The 21327-nt window shown below is 40.6% G+C and overlaps 1 protein-coding gene across 2 annotated transcripts; it reads left to right on the forward strand.

The window, feature by feature from the left end:
- The first annotated feature begins 12029 nt into the window (after positions 1-12029).
- On the forward strand, positions 12030-19457 carry LOC107778516 (uncharacterized). Of its 2 annotated transcripts, XM_016598791.2 has the most exons (5): positions 12031-12550; positions 17272-17438; positions 17512-17643; positions 17712-18406; positions 18487-19457. In XM_016598791.2, exons 3-5 carry the CDS (start codon positions 17517-17519, stop codon positions 18640-18642), a joined length of 978 nt encoding a protein of 325 aa, XP_016454277.2. In that variant the 5' UTR covers positions 12031-12550; positions 17272-17438; positions 17512-17516; the 3' UTR covers positions 18643-19457. The 2 variants fall into 2 exon arrangements, with proteins under 2 accessions (XP_075098329.1, XP_016454277.2); XM_075242228.1 differs by lacking the exon at positions 17272-17438 and having other exon boundaries at positions 12030-12550.
- The last annotated feature ends 1870 nt before the right edge of the window (positions 19458-21327 follow it).

Genomic DNA, 21327 nt, shown 5'->3' on the forward strand with positions numbered 1-21327 from the left:
CAGAAGAGTAGCATGAGTACACCACAACAGTACCCAGTAGGTGCCAAGCCTAACCTTGGTCGAGTAGTGACAACGTCAGGTCAGGGCCCACTAGTATATAATAAATAAAGCAGAAGAATATAGCAATATAATAAGAGACTGGAATTTAACAAAGAGGAAAACACAGCAAAATAACAGTAAAACACATAGGGATATCACAATAGGGGATCTCCCGAGATACCGTCTCATAGTCCAAAAAGTAAAGATACAAGGAGATATCCCGAGGAACCGCCTCATAGTCTCAAAAGTAAATGTGCAGGGAGATCTCCCGAGATACCGCCTCGTAGTCTCAAAAGTAAAGATGCAGGGGGATCTCCCGAGGTACTGTCTCGTAGTCCCAAAAAGTAAACACACGACTAAAGTCGCTAAATACAACAATGAACAGCAATAGTTCTATAGTTAAGACTGATACAGGTCAAGGAAAGACATGAAATCAACTAGGCATGCTGCACAAAGTTCAAATAAACAGTTGAAGCACGTAGACCTGCAATATTAAACAAAATAGGATAACTACACATGCTGGTATAACTCAATTAAGATGAAAACAGGTTACAACTCGGTAAAAATTGGATTCTTACAACAATTCGCCCGTGTACGCACTCGTCACCTCATGTGCACGACACTCACATAACACAACAGTGACAAATCCTAACGGGATTCCCCCACAAAGGTTAGGTAAGCCACTTATCTTGAACCAATCTCAATCAATCAGTGAGAATGCCTTTTCCACGATTTTCTGACTCCGAATGGCCCAAATCTAGCCAAAAGCAATTACATACCATAATATAACTATAAGAAACTAATCTACTTAATTAAATCAAGGCTTAAGCAAGAAATTACAATATCGCCCCAAAAGTCGACCCGGACCCACGTCTCGGAATCGGGTAAAAGTCACAAAAATTTGAATACACATTCGACCACGAGTTCAACCATACAAAAATTAGTCAAATCTGATCACAACACGGCCTTTAAATATTTATGAGGTTTCTACAATTTTTCCCAAATTTTCATCTCAAAGTACTAATTAAATGATGAAACTAATGACATATTCATGTATATTAACCAAATTTGAGTTAGAATCACTTACCCCGATGATTTTATTGAAAACCCATGAAAAATCACCACAAACCGAGCTCCCAAAGTCCAAATGTGAAATAATACCCTAATTCTCGTTTATATAGTAGACGGTCTTCCCTCCAATGTGCTGACCGCACATTTTTTGGTGCGATCGCACATCCTAGGTTCTGCAGCCGTGATCCAAATTGAGCGGCCGCACTTTAGCAAAATCTACACTACCAGGCTTTAGTAAATTGGCCATAGCTTTCTGGAAATTGGACACAAATGAGTTACAACATTTGTCTTTAGATCATCTCCAAATTCCTTATAGATTAAAAGATATAAGCTTCCGAAGTCAGACCATCGAACCTGCAGAATCTCCGATCTGCAGCCACGAGAAGAATTTTGTGGTCTGCACTTTTCATCCCAGGTCCGCACTTGAGGCTTTTCCTCAGCACTCCAAAATGTGCCCTTGCACTTCCAAAGGTACCAGAACAACATTAAGGTACCGAAAATGCTGGACTCGCTCAAAACCCACCCCGAAACATATTCGAGCCACTCGGGACCTCAACCAAGCATACCTATATGTCCTAAAATACCATACGAACTTAATCAAGCCCTCAAAATACGTCAAACAACAATAAAAACACGAATCACCCTCTAATCCAAACTTAATGAACTTTGAAACTTCAAACTTCTATAAGCGATGCCGAAACCTATCAAACCATGTCCGATTGACCTCAAATTTTGCACGCAAGACATATTCGACATTACAGACCTATTACAACTTTCGAAATTGGAATCCGACCCTGATATCAAAAAGTCCACTTCCGGTCAAACTTCCCAAAAAATCAATTTTCGCCATTTCAAGCCTAATTCAGCTACAAACCTCTAAAACGCAATCCGGACATGCTCCTAAGTTGAAAATCACCCAACGGAGCTAACGGAGCCGACGAAACTCCATTTCGGAGTCGTCTTCATACAGTTCCAACTATAGTCAAAATTTTAGAACTCAAGCTTTTGTTTTAAGGATTAAGTGTCCTAAATCACTCCAAAACCAAAAATACAACCTCCCAGCAAGTCACCTAAGTAGAAAAAGATACGGGGGAAGCAGTAAATAGAGTATTAGGGCTAATACACTCAAAAGGAATGGCCGAGTCGTTAAATCCTTCCCCTCTTAAAATAATCGTTCATCCTCGAACGAGCATAGAGACATACCTGAAGTGGTAAAAAGATGGGGATAATGGCTACGCATATCATGCTCGGTCTCCCAAGTTGCCTCCTCGACCGACTGACCCCTCCACTGAACCTTCACTGAAGCAATGCTCTTTGACCTCGGCTTCCGAACCTGCCTGTCCAAAATAGCCACCGACTCTTCAACATAAGATAGATCGTAGTGCAACTGGACTGAGCTGATATCCAACACATGAGATGGATCACCGTGATACCTCTGGAGCATATAAACATGGAATACTGGATGAAATCCTGCTAGACTAGGAGGTAAGGCAAGCTCATAAGTAACTTTCCAACTCGCTGCAACACCTCTAATAGGCCAATAAACCTTGGGCTCAGCTTGCCCTTCTTTCGGAACCTCATAACACCCTTCGTTGGCAAAACCTAGAGCAAGACCCGCTCCCACCTATGAATGCAACATAGCGAACCTTCCGATCCGCATAACTCTTTTGTCTGGACTTGGCTCTACGGATTCAATCCTGGATCACCTTAACCTTCTCTAAAGCATCCTAAACCAAGTCTGTACCCAATAATCTAGCCTTGCCCGGCTCAAACCAACCCACTGGAGACCGACACTGAATGCTCGACTGATAACTGTTATTGTAGGCTAACTCCGCAAGTGGCAAGAACTGATCCCAAGAGCCTCCAAACTCCATCACACATGCATAGAGTATATCTTCCAATATCTGAATAGTGTGCTTAGACTGTCTGTCCGTCTGAGGGTGAAATGTTGTGCTAAACTCCATCTGAGTACCTAACTCATGTTGTAGGGCCCTCTAGAATCGTGATGTAAACTGTGTATCCCGGTCAGAGATGATAGATACCGGCATGCCATGAAGCCTGACAATCTCGCGAATATAAACTCGAGCCAGCTGCTCGAAAGAATAAGTAGTCATCACAGGAATGAAATGAGCTGACTTGGTTAGCCTATCAACAATCATCCAAACTGCATCAAACTTTTGCGGAGTCCGTGGGAGTCCAACAACGAAATCCATAGTGATCCGCTCCCATTTCCACTCCAGAATCTCTAACTTCTGAAGCAACCCACTTGGCCACTGATGCTCATACTTCACCTGCAAGCAATTTCGGCACCAAGCTACATATTCCACTATTTCCTTATTCATTCTCCTCAACCAATAATGCTGCCTCAAGTCCTGATACATATTTGTGGTACCCAGATAAATGGATTACCGCAAACTTTGAGCCTCCTAGAGAATCAACTCATACAATCAGTCTACATTATGCACATATAGCCTGCCCTGCATCCTCAATGCACCATCATCTCCAATAGTAACTGCCTTAGTATCACCATGGTGAACCGTGTGCTTAAGGACAAGCAGATGGGGGTCATCATACGGACACTCCCTCATACGATCATAAAGAGAAGACTGAGAAACCACACAAGCCAAAACTCGATTCGGCTCAAAAATATACAATCGAACAAGCTGGTTGGCCAAGGCCTGAACATCCAATGCCAATGGCCTCTCTACTGCTGGTAATTATGCTAAGCTCCCCAAACTATCCGTCCTGCGACTTAAAGCATCGGCTACCATATTGGCCTTCTCGGGATGGTATAGAATAGTCATATCATAATCCTTAAGCAGATCTAACCACCTCCGTTGACGCAAGTTAAGATCCTTCTGCTTGAACAGATGTTGCAAATTTCGATGATCAGTGTAGATCTCACAAGGGACGTCGTACAAATAGTGCTGCCAAATCTTCAAGACATGAACAATAGTTGCTAACTCAAGGTTCTGGATAAGGTAGTTCATTTCATGTACCTTCAGCTATCTGGATGCATAGGAAATCATCCTACGGTCCTACATCAACACCGTACCGAGACCAATCCGCGATATATCACAATAAATAGTATAAGACCCCGAACATATAGGCAATCCCAATACTGGGGATGTAGTCAAAGCTGTCTTGAGCTTTTGAAAGCTCTCATCACACTCCTCTGTCCACCTGAATGGAGCACCCTTCTGGGTCAGCCTGGTCACATATGCTGCAATAGATGAGAAGCCCTATACAAATCGATGGTAATACCCCCTCAAACCAAGAAAACTTCTGGATCTCCGTAGCTGAGGATGGTCTAGGCCAACTCTGCACTGCTTCTACCTTCTTCAGATCCACCTTGATCCCGTCACTCGATACTACATGACCCAAGAATGCCACTGAGTCTAGCCAAAACTCACACTTCAAATTTTTTGAATATAGCTTCTTTTCTCTCAAGGTCTGGAGCACAGTCCTCAGGTGCTGCTCATGATGCTCCCGAGTCCGAGAGTACAGTAGAATGTCGTTAATGAATACGATGATGAAAGAGTCAAGAAAGGTCCGAAACACATTGTCCATCAAGTGCATTAATGCTCTTGGGGCGTTGCTCAGCCCTAATGGCTTCACAAGGAACTCGTAGTGACCATATCAAGTCTTGAAAGCAGTCTTCGAGATATCTGGCTCCCGAATTTTCAACTTATGATAGCCTAAATGCAAGTCAATCTTGAAAAACACCATGGCATCCTGTAGCTAATAAAATATGTTCTCAATACGAGGCAATGGATACCTGTTCTTCACTATAGCTCTGTTTAACTAGCAATACTCAATGCACATACACATAGAACCATCCATCTTCTTCACAAACAAGACTGGAGCACCCCAGGGTGACACACTATGCCGAATGAAGCCCTTATCAAGAAATTCATGTAACTGCTCCTTCAACTCCTTCAACTCAGGAGAAGCCATACGATAAGGAGGAATAGAGATGGGTTGAGTGCTCGGCAACAAATCAATATCGAATCAATACCCTTGTCGGGCGGCATGCCCTAAAGATCCACTGGAAATACATCTAAAAAATCTCTCACTACTGGAAATGACTCAACTGTAGGGGTACCAATACTGACATCCCTCATATAAGCTAGATAGGCGTCACACTCCTTTTCATCTATTCGTTGAGATTTAAGAAATGGAATAACTCTACTGGGAGTATAATCTAAGGTACCTTTCCACTCTAACCACGGTAATCCTGTCATAGCCAGTGTCACGGTCTTAGCGTGACAATCAAGAATATCATAATGGGGTGACAACCAGTCCATGCTCAAAATAATATCAAAGTCTACCATGCTGAGCAATAATAAATCGAGTTTGGTCTCAAAATCACTAAGAACAAAAAAACACGGCCGATACACATGGTCAACAATAGTAGAATCTCCCACAGGTGTAGACACATAAATAGGAGAGCTCAAAGAATTACAAGATACGCCCAAATACGTGGCAAAATAAGATGACATATATGAATAAGTGGATCCTAGATCAAATAAAACGGACGCATCTCTATGACAAACCGGAATAATACCTGTAATGACAGAGTCGGAAGCAACTGCCTCTGTACAAGCAGGGAGGGCATAATATATGGCCTAGCCTCTCCCTCTAGGGAAACCTCTACCTCCCCGACCTCCACCTCGAGCTGGTTGAGCAGGTGGAGTGGTAGCTTGTGTTGTAATCATAGCCTGAGGACCCGGTAGAGCAAGTGGTGCATGAGACGTCTGTGGAGGTGCACTCCTCCTATATCTGGGGCAATCCCTCACCATATGGAAAACGTCGCCATACTCAAAACAAGCTTTCGAAGGGCATGGCTGACTGGATCGGGCCATGTCGGCTGGACTAACCACTGAAAGCACCCCATGTGGGAGGTACACAAAACACTAGCAATGCATAGTAAGGATCTTGGGGCCTAGGAGTAGCCGAAATACCATTAGCGGCTAGAAGTGCTGAGTGAACAGGGTGACTCATATAGCCCTACCATGACGAACTGCAGCTGGGGTATGAGTACCACTATAAGTGCTAGACTCTCGAAATCTCTTGGCCTCTCTCTCCTTTCTCTTCTGAGCAAGCATGCCCTCCACTCTCCTAGTAACATCCACAACTTACTAGTAGGAAAGATCCATATCCAACTCCCGGGTCATGCCAATCCTGATGCTGGGATGGCGCCCCACGATAAATCGATGGACCCTCTCTCGAACTGTAGCAACCAAGGCTGGAGCATGCCTAGGCAAATCACTGAAGTGAACCGCATACTCTGATACAGTCATAGCACCATGGTGTAACTGCTCAAACTCGGAGTGTCATGCATCTCTAAGACTCTGGGGAACATATTCCCTGAAGAACATATCTGAGAACTGAGTCTAAGTAAGTGACGCTGCCTCAACCGAACTACCCAACTCATAATCATGCCACCACTAATAGGTCGCTCCTCTAAGCTGGAACGTAGTTAAAGAAACCCCATTCGACTTTTCTACACATATAGTACGGAGGATACAGTGGCACTCCTCAAGAAAACCTTGGGCATACTCTGACGCCAATCCACTGAAAGTAGGAGTGTGGTACTTCTTGTACCCCTCGAGCCTGAACTGCTCCTCCTCAGAAGCTGTTGCCCTACCCTCAGGCCGAACTAGAGCTACCGACTGCATCGGTATGATCTCTGGAACCTGGTCGACTTGAACCCGCTACTCTAGTGTACGGACAGCGGGAGTCTTTGCTCCTCCCCCAGCTTGAGATATGGCAGGAGCTAGTGAAATCAATCCAGCTTGAGCCAAGGTGCTGAATATGCTTAGGAACTGTGCAAGGGTCTTTTGAAAAGCTTGTATAGTAACAAGCGTCTCAGGTGCCTGCGCTCCGACTGGGGCAACTACTGGCTCCTCTATAGCAGCTCGTGCGGGTGCTCTGGCTGAACCACGTAGATGTCTTTAGCCTCTACCTCGGTCTCTCGCGGCTCTAGCAGGGGGAGCGGGTGTCTCGTTATCAGATCCACTTGTACGTGTCATCACTATCTATAAGAGAATAGAAGACAGAAGTTTAGAATTTTGAAGTCAACAATTTCGCACGACAAGGAATCAAAAGAAGTGAAATTTACCTAATATTTCCATAGCCTCCTGAAGATAAGTACAGACGTCTCTGTACCGATCTGCGAGACTCTACTAAACCTGCTTGTGACTCACAACACCTATGAACTTAGAGCTATAATACAAACTTGTGATGACCCACATCTCCCTCCACTAAGACGTCATGATGGCATCTAGTATCTACGACTAGGTAAGCCTAACCAATTGCTGAAATAACAAAAATTGAAGTAAACACTTAATAGCTAACTGCAATAGATAATTAAATAACTGATAACAATGCCCCTCGGCATGTACAATAACCAACACTTTATTAATACACAATATTTTCCCAATATCCGGAACATTATAAGTCACAAGCTACAGAAGAAAAACTAGTATCTCTATACACCAAAGTCTAAGAAAAGAAGTACGGAAGGTAAATAATATATGAGGGAATAGAGGGGGATTCTGAGGTCTGCGGACGCGGTAGATATACCTTAAAGTCTCCAAACTGTCACTGCTCACTGATGACATGGCTGATAAGAAGTAGCTGGATTTGCACATAAAACATGTACAGAAGAGTAACAGGAGTACACCACAACGGTACCTAGTAAGTGCCAAGCCTAACCTCGATCGAGTAGTTACGAGGTCAGGTCAGGGCCCACTGGTATATAATAAATAAAGCAGAAGAATATAGCAATATAATAAGAGATTGGAAATTAACAAAGAGGAAAGCACATCAAATTAACAGTACAACACATAGGGATAACACAATAGGGGATTGCCCGAGATACCGTCTCGTAGTCCCAAAAATATAGATACAAGGAGATCTCCCGAGGTACTGCCTCGTAGTCTCAAAAGTAAATGTGCAGTGAGATCTCCCGAGGCACCACCTCGTAGTCTAAAAAGTAAAGGTGTAGGGGGATCTCCCGATGTACCATCTCGTAGTCTATAAAAGTAAACACATAGCTCAAGCCGCTAAATGCAATAATTAACAGCAATAGTTCTACAATTAAGATTGATACAAGTTAAGAAAAGACAGGAAATCAACTAGTCATGCTGCACAGAGTTCAAATAAGCAGTTAAAGCACGTAGACATGTGATGTTAAACTATACAACATAACTACACTTGCTAGTATAACTCAATTATGATGAAAACAACTTACTACTTAGTAAAAATTGGATTTTTACAATAACTAGCCTGTGTACGAACTCGTCAGCTAGCGTATACAACACTCACATAACACAACAGTACCAAATCCTTAGGGGATTTTCCCCACACAAGTTTATGCAAGCCACTTACCTCAAACCATGCTAAATCAATCAATAAGAATACCTTTTCCATGATTTTCTGACTCCGAATGGCCCAAATCTAACTAAAAGCAATTACATACCATAAATATAACTATAAGAAACTAATATAATTAATGAAATCAAGGCTTTAGCAAAAACTTAAAAAATCACCCCAAAAAGTCAACCCATGCCCACTTCTCGGAATTGGATAAAAGTGACAAAAATCCGAATAACCATTTGACCACGAGTTCAACCATACCAAAATTAGTCAAATCCAATTAGAACTCGACCTTTAAATCCCCAAATTATAGTTTATGAAGTTTCTACAATTTTTCCCAAATTTTCATCTCAAAGTACTAATTAAATGATGAAACCAATGATATATTCATGTATATTAACCAAATCCGAGTTAGAATCACTTACCCTGGCAATTTTCTTGAAAAACCCATGAAAAATCGCCACAAACCGAGCTCCCAATGTCCAAATATGAAATAATACCCTAACTCTCATTTATATAGTACACGTTCTTCCCTCCAATGTGCTGACCACACATTTTTTGGTGTGGTCGCACATCCCAGGTTCTGCGGCCGCGATCCAAATTGAGCGGCCGCACTTAAGAAAAATCTGAACTATCAGGCTTTAGTAAATTAGCCTTAACTTTCAGTACAAATGTCCAATTTATTATTTCATTACACTTCTGGAAACTAGACACAAAGGGCTACAAGTTTCGATTTTGAATCATCTCCAAATTCCTTATAGTTTAAAAGATATAAGCTTCCGAAGTTAGACCGTCTAACCTGCAGAATCTCCGATTTGCGGCCGCGAGAAGAATTGTGCGGTCTGCACTTTTCCTCCCAGGTCCGCACTTGAGGCTTTTCCTCAGCACTCCGAAATGTGCCCTTGCACTTCCAAAGGTACCAGAATAACATCATGGTGCCGAAAATGCCCGGACTCGCTCAAAACTCACCCCGAAAAATACCCCAGCCACTCGGGACCTCAACCAAGCATACCTATAAGTCCTAAAATACCATTCGAACTTAGTCGAGCCCTAAAAACACGTCAAACAACAACAAAAACACGAATCACCCTCCAATCAAAACTTAATAAACTTTTAAACTTCAAACTTCTACAACCGACACCGAAACCTATCAAATCAAGTGTGATTGACCTCAAATTTTGCACGCTGGTGATATTCAACATCATTGACCTACTCATTCTGGAATCCGACCCTGATATCAGAAAGTCCACTTCCGATTAAACTTCCCAAAAGTTAAATTTTCACTAATTCAAGCCTAATTCAGCTACAGACCTCCCTAACACAATTCAGACACACTCCTATGTCCAAAATCACCCAACGGAGCTGACGAAACTCCATTCCGGAGTCGTGTTCACATAGTTCCAACTATAGTCAAAATCCTAGAACTCAAGATTCCATTTTAGGGACTAAGTCTCCCATATCACTCCGAAACCAAAAAACAGAACCTCCCGGCAAGTCACCTAAGCAGAAAAGGATACGGGGGAAGTAGTTAATAGGGGATCGAGGCTAATACACTCAAAATGACTGGTTGGGTCGTTACATCGTGCTTGGGCTGAATCGGCCCCTCCGGTGTCTGCACATCCACAACGGGCGTAAATGCTAGTGGTTATTTACATTGGGCTGGATCTGCTCTATTTTATTTGCATTTGGGCTGGATCTGCCTTATTCTCTGTTGAGTTTTATTGAAAAACCTGAAAGCATGTCTAAATTCTTATATCATTACGTGTAAATTATTAATGTATGAGATTTGACTATCATATTTTTTCATAATATTCCAAACTATTGATGCTATATGTAGGCTGTAATGCTCAAACTTGTCACTACTTTCAGTCCAAAGGTTAGATTTATTACTTATTGAGTTGGTTGTACTCATACTACACCCTGCACCTCGTGTGCAGATCAAGGTATTTCCGGTCACGGCGGTTGCTGACTCGCATAGTTCAGACGTTCGGAGATCATCGAGGTAGCTGCTTTGGCATCCGTAGACCTTGACTCTCCTCCCCTACCTTTTAGTTTATTTATTCAGTTCTACTTCCTAGACGGTGTATCGACTTTGTCATTATGTAGATGCTCATGTACTCGGTGACACCCGGTTTTGGGAAAACTTATGTATTGAGTTACGATATTTTATTCCATTTTATGAGATTTTTTATTTATTTAAACTGTTTTGGTATATTCAAAGTTGAATGTATTGGGAATGTCTACGTAGTCGTTTTTCCTAGTACCATGATAGGCGCCATCACGACAGGTTAGGTTTTGGGTCGTGACAGACAGTCCTATCACTAATTCCTTGGAAAATAATTTGTTGAGTTGACTTAGACTTGCATGTCCATGTCTCTTGTGCCAAAGGAGGGGATTATTCTCCAACACACTTAAGCAAGCGAGTTCATTATCTGAAAGTGTGGACAGATCCACCACATATATGTTAATCACTATTTTCCCTACAAAATTATCTTGTCAGTAGTAAGATTTATCACAAAGTATTTTATAGAGGCAAAAGCTACCATGTTACATCTATCACACAGTTGTGATACACTTATTAAGTTATACTTCGGTCCGTCTATCAATGATAACACCTTTCTTTCCATTTCCAAAGGAGATATTACCTCTTTATGGTCCTCAAGTGAAAGGAAATGGTTTTTGCTTCGTGTCATGTGCTTTGAGCAGCCACTGTCCATGTACCATATTTGGCTGCTCTCCTTCACTTGGACCTGTAAAAGAAAATAAGGAGTTAGTCTTAGGAACCCAAACTAGTTTGGATCCCTTTCTATAGGCAAAAAGATAAATCAAATTCTTTTTAGCCCACCTTGGCAACTTATTCTTTCCTAGAACAAATTTTTGTTCCTTTGACTTGTCTTTTCTTTTGCAGTGCATTCACTCTTATAGTGACCAGTGTTACTATAATGTGTGCAAATCTTGCTCTTAGGGAGTGTGAGGTACTTGTTTTTGGGATCCGACTTAGGTGCAGAGTTCCCAAAGTCAAGTCCCCTTTTGTTGCCACTATGGTGTTCTTGTAGCCATGAAAATGCATCAAAAGATATGTTCTATTTACATGTTCTATCTAGCTCGTGCTTAACCTTAGTCAAGTCCTCTTTCAATGTTCTCACCAGTTCATCTCTTTTCTATAGCTTATCTTTTGCCCTTCCTAGATCTTTTTCTAGTGAGAATTGTCGGTCACTGCCTATCTTTTTACCTGTTCCTAACTCTAGATTTTAAGTTTTCACATCTATGTTCTAGAACAGATGCGTCAAGTGCATGTACCTAATTCTTCAACACCGTATTTTCATTTTCAGTCTCACAAGCCCTAACTTTTAGGTTTTTGCACTTTGCTTTCAAGATGACACACTCCTTTTACAATTGTTCCTTTTCATTATTCACATCATCAGACTCATCAATCAATTCTAGCAGTAGTTCAGATAGTCTTTCTTTAGACAGAAATTTAATTTTATCTTTTAATTGAAAGATACTTACCTAAGGATCTTCATCAGATTCTCCAATAGCCATTAGAGCTCGTTCATCATCATCATCATCATCCAAGCTTTTATCTGAACTATATCCCAGGCAGAAATCATAGCCTTGGTTGATTCTTTGTTGTTGTTTTTCTTAGTATGAACTTGTTCCTTCGTCCACCTCTTTCCTTTTTTCACTCAATTTCCCATAAAAGACACACTACAAAAAATTTGATTTTTAACGACCATTCTTAGCAAAGGGACATAAAATCAGTCGTTAATAATTATTAATTAATGAAAAAGTGGTGTTAACTTTTCCAACTTTTTTTTCCCAATCCGCCAAATCTCCCACCTCACCCCCCCAAAAAAAAAAAAATGGAAAAGGCCCTAAGAGTTCGACTTAAACTTCTCTAATAGTTGGTAAACTCTGTTTTGAACGAATTACCAGAGAATTGTGCTACGACAAATTGTAATAATCAGAGTTGGTAAAATTCAGCGAATTAGCAAAAGAAACTGCTCGTCACCTTCATTGACAACAGCTGCTCAGCTTTGAGGTTCTTCTCATCACGGTAAGGTTCAAACTTTTACCCTTTTCTATGTGAATTGAGTAATAATTTCGCTAGAAAAGGCATCTGTTGAGCGATATCTATTTTGAATGAGCAACTGCTATATCTTCTATCATGATTAAATCATCTTCTCTAACAGTTTATTCTGAATGTCAATTTCGTACTATCAGTTTCACTGAGTACCAAGTATAATTGTCGAAATATCGGTTGTCCTAAAATTAAAGTTGATAATTTTTAGTTGTCGTATATATAACTATAGGGTTGTGATCACACTTGTGTGTATATGGATGTTGGTGTTCACTTTGGTGAAAGAATGACACAAAATACAAAAAATGTTTCTATCTATATATTGACTGATTCTACGGTGAGGTCTGCTGGTTAATTGCTTATTTCAATCTGATATATTATTGATTTTCAATCTTGGCCTCTCATCCCTTTTATATTCGATGTCCTGCTTAAATGGAAATTTTTTGTGAAACTTGATTCTTGTTTTAAACTATACAAATTTGATCAGAGATATGGGGTATAAGAATTGGCTAAAGTTATTTGGTAGTATGTCTCTGTTTTCAATCTCAATTGTAGTTCAAAATATCAGTATGAAAGAATGAGCAAGGGTATGTTAGATATGTTGCACTTACTGGAGAGGTGGCTTGTCCAATTTTTGAACTGTATCACAAAGTACTTGCTGTACATTCTTTCCCTCCTCATTCATCACATGATCATGCTCATTGAGCAATGCTTCAAACGAGTTAGAAAACTCGATATTTTTTGATGTTATGACCTGGTCTTTCAGACCTGGAGATCTCGTATTTTTAGGTGATCGATGCGTCACTGCTTGCTACTGATTAACAGGTGATCGAGCAACAACTGTCCAGTCCTTTCCAGCTATATTCTTTAATGTTCCATCTCCCATACCTATCTTCTTTGGCCCATCTTAGAATTAGAGCTATTCCTCAAGCCAACTGCTGCAATTTGCTGTTGCCCGAATGGTACAAAAGCATGTGTATTTGAGCTTAATTCTTTCTTGCATTAACTCCTTTACGTTCCTTCCCCTCATCTTGTGTAACAGTAGCTAATAAACCTACTGGTTTTTGAACTACATCAACAATTGCAGCACTATATTTAGGAGCCCCAACAGTAGGTCGATCACCAGTTGCATTCAATGCAACATTAGGCTCCAACTTCGAACCTATAGTAGTTGCTTCAATTCCACTTTTTTGACTGCCACTGCTACATGATTCTTAGTGTTTTTTCCTTGATCACGCCCTGTAACAGCTACACTACCTCAAAGCATCTACATCTTCAAGACCTTGCCCTTCATCGTGCACAACAGTAGGCTCAATAACTGCTAGTTTTTCAACCATCTCAAGTGCAATAGTATTAGCTTGATCACCCATCTTATGCAAACTTGTATGGTTTTGGAAAGCTGATCCCACAACCTGGTAAATCCTTGCTAACACAGTAGCAGCAGGGATATCTGGGAACTAGAGCTCCTTTCGTTCCTGGGATTGTCAAGAGCTTTTAAGTTATCTATGTCATGAGTTAAAATAGCTTGGAGGATGTTTGTAGGAGTCAAATTATATTGTGCAGCCACTCCACTTGTAATAGCTACCTGTCCAGTAGATTTTTGGATCAAATTAAGCTTAGAAACCGTACCTGATAGTTGCTGTCCAGTCGGAACAAAAGCAGCAACATTAGGACTTAGCTTTGTCTTGCTTTGCACACTAGGAGATGGACTTGCAACCTGATCAACCACAGCTACTGCTCCTTCCTTTGCTTTACCCCCTTGTTGTGTTGACGAACCATTTTCTTGAGTGTTTAGCTCCTGGGAATCACCAACATAATTTTCTTCACCTTCATCATACTGTTCTACTTGGTCAGCCCATGTCTTACGCTTAGAGCTAACTTCCTCCTGTAGCTCGTTTAAATTCTGGACAGGTTCATCATTCAACTCATCTTCACTTGTTATGTCATCATGTTCTTCTCTTGTGTGGTCAGCCCCTCCTTTTGGTTGTTTTGTTGCCGATGACATCATGGATAAAGTTTGCTGGATGTTTGAAACTTGTAACATGTTGCCATATCGATCAAACAAATCATTGGAGGGGATATCATGTTGTGATGTATTCAAACCAACCCCAACTATGCCATTGTTTTCTTTCACCTATTGAAGAGACATTCCTTTCGTTGAATTATGCAAAAACCCAGGCAGAACTTGCGAAGGATTCATGCTCTCCAGAATTTTAGCTCCAATTGGAGTAAGATTAACATTAGAAGGTGCAATAGAGTTATTCGAAACTACAACAAGCTGCCCATTCTTATCTGTTGAATCCTTCTCTATGTTGGCACTTGTTAGCCGATCCTCCACCACCAGAACATCATAAGCATTTGTACTACAAAAATGCTTGTCACCAACAGATGGATTTTGAGAAAGAATTCCAGCTGATGCCTTTTTTTGTGTGTTACTGAACTCAAGCCTTCCTCTCTATTCACATCCGCTCCTTGCTACTAGAGTTTGTAACATGTTCCAATAGTTCATTAGGTTTAGTAGATTGTGCAGCAGATTATGCTAGAACTGCACCAGTTCTGCCTGAATTCACAAACAACTGCCCAGCTTTTTTCTCCTTTCCTACTTGCACTCTATCTTTTGCTTGATCATCTGTAATTTGTTGCGACTGCCCTGCTATTTCCTTTGCCTTAACACCTTCATCAGTTGCACTATCCAAAACTTTCACACCTTGAACACCTTGCCCCTGAATATGCACAGCACTAGGTTTCAAACATGCTGATTTTTTAACTTCAAGTGCAGTAGTTGTTTAATAACTGATGGGTTTTCAACCATTTCAAGTGCAGCAGCATTAGCTTGATCTCCCCCCTATTCAAATTTGTGTGATTTTGTAAAGCTGATCCTACAACCTTGTAGATCATCGCCAAAGCTGTGGCAGCAGGGATGTCTCTAGGAAGTTTGGATTTGACAAGAATTTTCTGTTGATCATCACTCATCTACACAGTGTTTTTAGCAGCAATCTTACCACTGTTTCCTCCTTGATCAACCAATGAAACTCCTCGATCATGTATCCTTTCTAGCGACACATCTGGCCTTTTCAAAGCAGTACCTTTAGGCGTAGGATCACTTGTAGCAATTGTAGCAGCAGCTGTTTGTAAAACCTGTTCAAGATGCCCAGGTGCAACACTATTAACCTTGGTAGCTTTAGTAGCCTGCACATTAGCTGGTACATCCTCTGAATCCTGCACAAGGCTGCTTCAACTGGGACTGTGTTTAACCAAAAAGTGGAATTTCGGTTAAAGGCTTAATTTAGAAGAACTCGGGTTACTAATAATCAAAGAATGAATAAAGGAAAGTGATTTTGCCAACACAATAAGGCCATTATAGACAATTAAAGGCATTAAATTCTACATTACATAATCATTGGGATTCAACACAGATTCCCTAACGTTTTTAGTATTTAATGCTTATTAAATACTGTATCTGTACTCTCTTTTGCTGTCAGATTCATTCTTCTTGATTTTTGGATTAAATAGGTATGAGCGTTAAGTCTTCTGAATAACCGCTCGTGCCTCTTCATGTGCCTCTGCTCATATTTGTTGCAACTCGTGCCTCTTTGTTAATCATAACTCTTTGACCAGTCTACGTGTCGTGACACGTCATCTTCCAATCACTTTAATATGTAAACTCAATTTTTCCCAATACAGATAGTCCCCACCACTTGCCATTTATTCATCAATATAATATTTGGGAAGTGGAATTCATTAAAACGGGAATTTTTGTCACCATTAATGCTATAGCAAAATCAACGCTTCATTTGTCACTTCCATTTAATGCTCTTCACGCGTGGCACCCCTTTTACTGGTTCTGCAACTTTGCAACGCTTTTTAGGACTTTTTCACGGCTTCACTAACCACGAAGCGTCAGATATCATTATGACCTTTCCATCATTGCACATTTTCCTTTGACGGTTGCTTCGCAGTATAAATATAGTTTTCTTCTCTGTCTTTATCACATAAAGTTCTCAAAATATTCAGTTCTTGAATCTTTGTTTGCTTCTTCCCCGTACTATCATGTCTTCATCAAACTCTAACCCTAGTAGGGTCCCCATAGTTGCTAACTTCCCTAATGCCCCCAGTAGGAGCAGAAGAGGAGGTAGGCTTCGTAATTTAGGATCTTCATCCTTACGTGGTTCTTCTCTTCCTTCGCCTAGTTCTGGCCCTTCTTCTAGAACTAGAGGTTCTCTTTCACACAGATCTTCTTCAAGAGGTAAGGAATCTTCTGAACCTCTTTGTGAACCTCTAGTAGAAGAGATAGTTCCTGCCGAACTATCTTTCTATAATGACAGAGAATCTCTTAGAAATCAAGTATCTTCTTTAGATTGTGCTGATATCTATCCCACTTAAATCAGTGAAGGTTTGAGTTCTTTAGTTCGTAGAGACTGCCATTGGAGTCATGACTTTCCTATCATTATTCCCAATCTGAATCAAAGAATTACCTATTACTTAACCGGTTTTTCCTTTGTCTATACGTACAATTTCACATTAGAATTCAAACCTGCTATTGATCCTGTTATTCTCGAGTTCTGTCGTTTCTTTGATGTTTGCTTAGGTCAAATTGGCCCAATAATATGGAAGGTTGTTGCCTGTTTGAGGCATTTGACCAACATAGCCAGTGTGTCTTTTACTTTCCCACATCTAATTCATCTTTACTCCCCTAGACTCTTTCGCAATGGTGTTTTTACACTAGTAGCCAGGAGCAAAAGAGTTCTAGTTAGCCCTGAAGATGACAAAGACCGTGGCTGGTATGCCAGGTTTGTTGCTGCCCCCACTGTTGGTTTAGTGGGTGATGAGAACGTTCCCTTCCCTGAGAAGTGGAATTTTGCATGTGAGTCTTCTAACTTTCTCGTACCTTTTTCTTCAATTTTGTTGATTTTTCTAATTTTACTTTTCTTTTCTAGCAACCATGGGAGTTGTGGAAGATGTTCCCAATTTCCGTGATTGGGTAGGAAAGTTGTTGAGTATTGCACAAATGGATGGTAGATCTTGGAAGACCCTTTCCCAACGTTTTGGTTGGAAAGTAAAAACTCATGGTAAGAGCTTTTATTTTATTTTACATATTATTTTTTCCTGAACTTATCTCAATCCTTCTTTCTATTAGGATTTGCTATTCGAGGAGTTATTGTTGAGGCGGTTGCGGCTTCTCATATCTCTTTGGAAAGGGCTCAAGAAATAATTCTGGGCTCTTCATCGAAAAGAAAATCCGTTGATGACCAAGACTTTGAAGAAGAGGAAGACGGGGGTTCCTTGGTAACAAGGCCACAGGCTCGTAGATGCATTATTTCCGATGATGAAACAAAAGCGTCCCCCCACCGTTCTATTCCTCTTACCAAATCTGTTGAAGCCCTGGTAGTGATCCCTGATGAAGTTGATGATGCTCCCGCTGCTGCTCATGATTCTGTTGAGCAGCGTTTTGACCGCGGGTTTGGTAGTGAAAGTTTAAGTCCCATTTCTGATGAAACTCCCTTGGCTTCTTTTTCTCCTCCCGTGCATGTGACTCCTACTTTGCCGATTATGGCTGCTTCCATTCCTCCCCATGATGTTTTTACTACTTCTACTGTTCCTCCTTCGACAATTCCTCCCCCACCTGCTCACCGTGCTGAGGTTGGCTCCTCAAGTAGGAGTGGTGCTATGAGGCAAGTAATTATTGAAGTCCCCACTGAGGTCAACCTTTTAAGGAAATCGGGTCAAGCAGATGTGTGGCTAAAGCCTTTAATTGGTCCTGTTGAGAGAGCCAAGCTAGAGAGCCATAGTTCTTTGACTTTGATGAATGACATTGTGCATGCTTCTTTAAAGGTATTCCTTTTTTGTAGATTTTAGTTTGCCATTATTCTATCTTTGAGATTCTCATTTCCTTCCCTTTCCCCCCTTTTTAGGCCAATCTCATCGGCACGGAGATGATGAAAAGGGTTACCCTCTCAGAGCAGTTAGTGTGTGATTATCAATTGGAGGCATGTAATTGGAAGGAACAGTATGAAAGTCTTCAGATCGACGTGGAGCTCTTAGAAGAAAGTAAGAGTACCTTGGAGTAGCAGGTGCGGGTCTTGACTTCGAAATTGGCAATTGAAAAGGCTCCCTCAAGTCAAGCAGATAAGGAGAAGTCTCGTCTTGAAACCTCTTTTTCCGAGCAGCTTTCTAAGGCAAGTGAAGAGATCAGAGAGTTGAAGGCTCTCTTGGCTGAGAAAGAAGCATATGCTGGTGAACTTGTGCAAAATTTGACCCAAACTCAGAAAGATCTCCGGGTATCTTCTGATAAGTTTTGTTCTTTAGAAAATCCCACGCCTCTCTTCAAGTTTCTTATGAATCTGCCTTGGCTGAAAATGAAAAGTTAAAAAATGAAATTGCTGATTGGGAAAGAGACTACGAGATCCTTGAAGATAAATCTGCCATTGAAGTGAGTTGGGCGTTTTTGAATTCTCGCCGCGATACCCTTGTTAAAGCCAGCCAAGAGAATTTTAACTTGGAATTTGAGTTAGCCAAGATCAAAGAGACTATTGAGAAGGCTCAGCAAAACTAAGATTTTTCTTCTCCCGTAGCTGAAGATTTTGAAAATGTTGAAATTGATACGGATATCCCCACTCCTTCAAGCCAAGTTGAGCCCGCTGCTATTGAGGTCCCTGCTTCAGTCCCTTTATCAAATCAGTGAGAAGTTTATTTGAACTCCTTTGTGTTGTGTTTTTTTCCTTTTTGGTGAAATGTGGTTATAACCCTTGGTCTCATTTGAGGGTTTGTTTTGGAAGTTTAAGTCCCCAGACCTTTTATGGGGCAATATGTATAAACAATTTTCAGTTTATGACTAAGCTCATACTTAGTCTAAGCTTTTTAATAGTAAGAAGTTTTTTGTTACTATTTGAACTTCTGTTTTATTTATTCTTGCCTTTATTTCTAAGGTTTTACTGAATAACTTACATTTTTACTCTTCAAAAAATGCTTTTGTTAACTTTATGAATACCTAAATTAATTATGAATTTTATAAAAGAGGGCCCTTTAATATGAGACACTTAATGAAGAAGACGTCTCAACTTTATAACGGTGTTAATATACGATAAAAGAAATAGGAATACACATGTTTCTTGAAATAACTTTAACAAGTTTTTATTTGAACTTTGTCTAGTTTTGAATAACACTTTACATGTATTTGAATTACTTCTATAACTTTATATGAGACACTTGTTATAGATGAAGACTGCTTAACCCGTTTGAATTTCTATCAGAATAATTGTAACCCTAGACCGGGAAGTTTAATTTATTCCACATGCCTTGCAGGTCGTGACTCATCATTTAGTACGGGCTAGCTTTTTGCCTATCATCTAAAATCGTTAGTAAAATTTTAACAATTCAAAAATAGAATTAAACATAGATACCTGACTGTGGGTATTCCTTAGAAATAGTATCTCTTCAAATGAACAACATTCCAGTGCGAAGGTAGTATTTTGCCATCTATCGTTTCCAGCTCGTATGCTCCTTTTACTGCAATACCATGAATCTTATAGGGTCCTTCCCAGGTTGGACTCACTTTTCCCGCATTGGCTGCCTTCGTAGATTGAAAAACCTTTTTGAGCACGAAGTCCCCAATCTTGAAGAATCTTAGGCGTGCTTTTCAGTTGTAGTATCGTTCTATGACCTGCTTTTGTGATGCCATTCTTATTAATGCAGCTTCTCTTTTCCCTTCAAGTAGATCAAGATTTATGTGCATTTCTTCGCCATTAGATTCTTCTGACGCTTGTGTAAAGAACTTGGCTCTCCTATCTCAACTGGAATTAAAGCTTCAACTCCATAAACCAATGAAAATGGTGTTTCTCCCGTACTTGTTTTTGTTGTTGTGTGGTATGCCCATAAAACACCAGGTAACAATTCTGGCCAATTACCTTTGGGTTCCTCCAAACGCTTCTTTAGATTGTTGATAATGACTTTGTTTGTTAACTCAGCTTGTCCATTACCCACCGGATGATAAGGTGTGGATGTTATCCTTTTGATATGCCAACTTTGAAAAAACTCTGTAATTTGTGCACCTATAAATTGAGGGCCATTATCACACACAATTTCCTTTTTCACACCGAATCGACATATGATATTTCGCCAAATGAAATCTCTAACTTCTTTTTCTCGCACCTGTTTGAATGCTCCTGCTTCCAGCCATTTAGTAAAATAGTCAGTAAGTACAAGCAAGAATTTTACTTGTCCTTTTGCTTGTGGTAGTGGACCCGCGATATCCATTCCCCATTTCATAAATGGCCACGGTGCAATGACCGGATGTAACAACTCTGCAGGTCTATGCATGTTATTACCGTATCTTTGGCACTTATCACATTTAGCCACAAAATTTTTCGCTTTTTCTTCCATTTTAGGCCAGTAATAACCTGCCCTAATCATGGTTCTTACCAGTGATCTTCCTCCGGCGTGATTTCCACAATGCCCCTTGTGTATCTCTCTCATTACATATTCCGTCTGTGAAGGCCCGAGGCACCTTGCTAAGGGTCCACCGAACATTTTTCGATAAAGATTGCCTTACTTTAAACAATATCGAGCAGCCTTTTTCCGAAGCGCGTGAGCTTTTTTCTTGTCTTCAGGGACGGTTCCATACTGCAAAAAAACAACAATCGCGTTCCTCCAATCCCAGGTTAAGTTATTAAAATTTAACTCATTTTTATCTGGATCAAGCACTGAATGAAACAAATGAATTACGGAAGCATTTTCATTGCTTGCCACGTCTGCTG

Source organism: Nicotiana tabacum, chromosome 21 (genome assembly GCF_000715075.1).
Source record: "Nicotiana tabacum cultivar K326 chromosome 21, ASM71507v2, whole genome shotgun sequence".
Lineage (NCBI taxonomy): Eukaryota > Viridiplantae > Streptophyta > Magnoliopsida > Solanales > Solanaceae > Nicotiana > Nicotiana tabacum.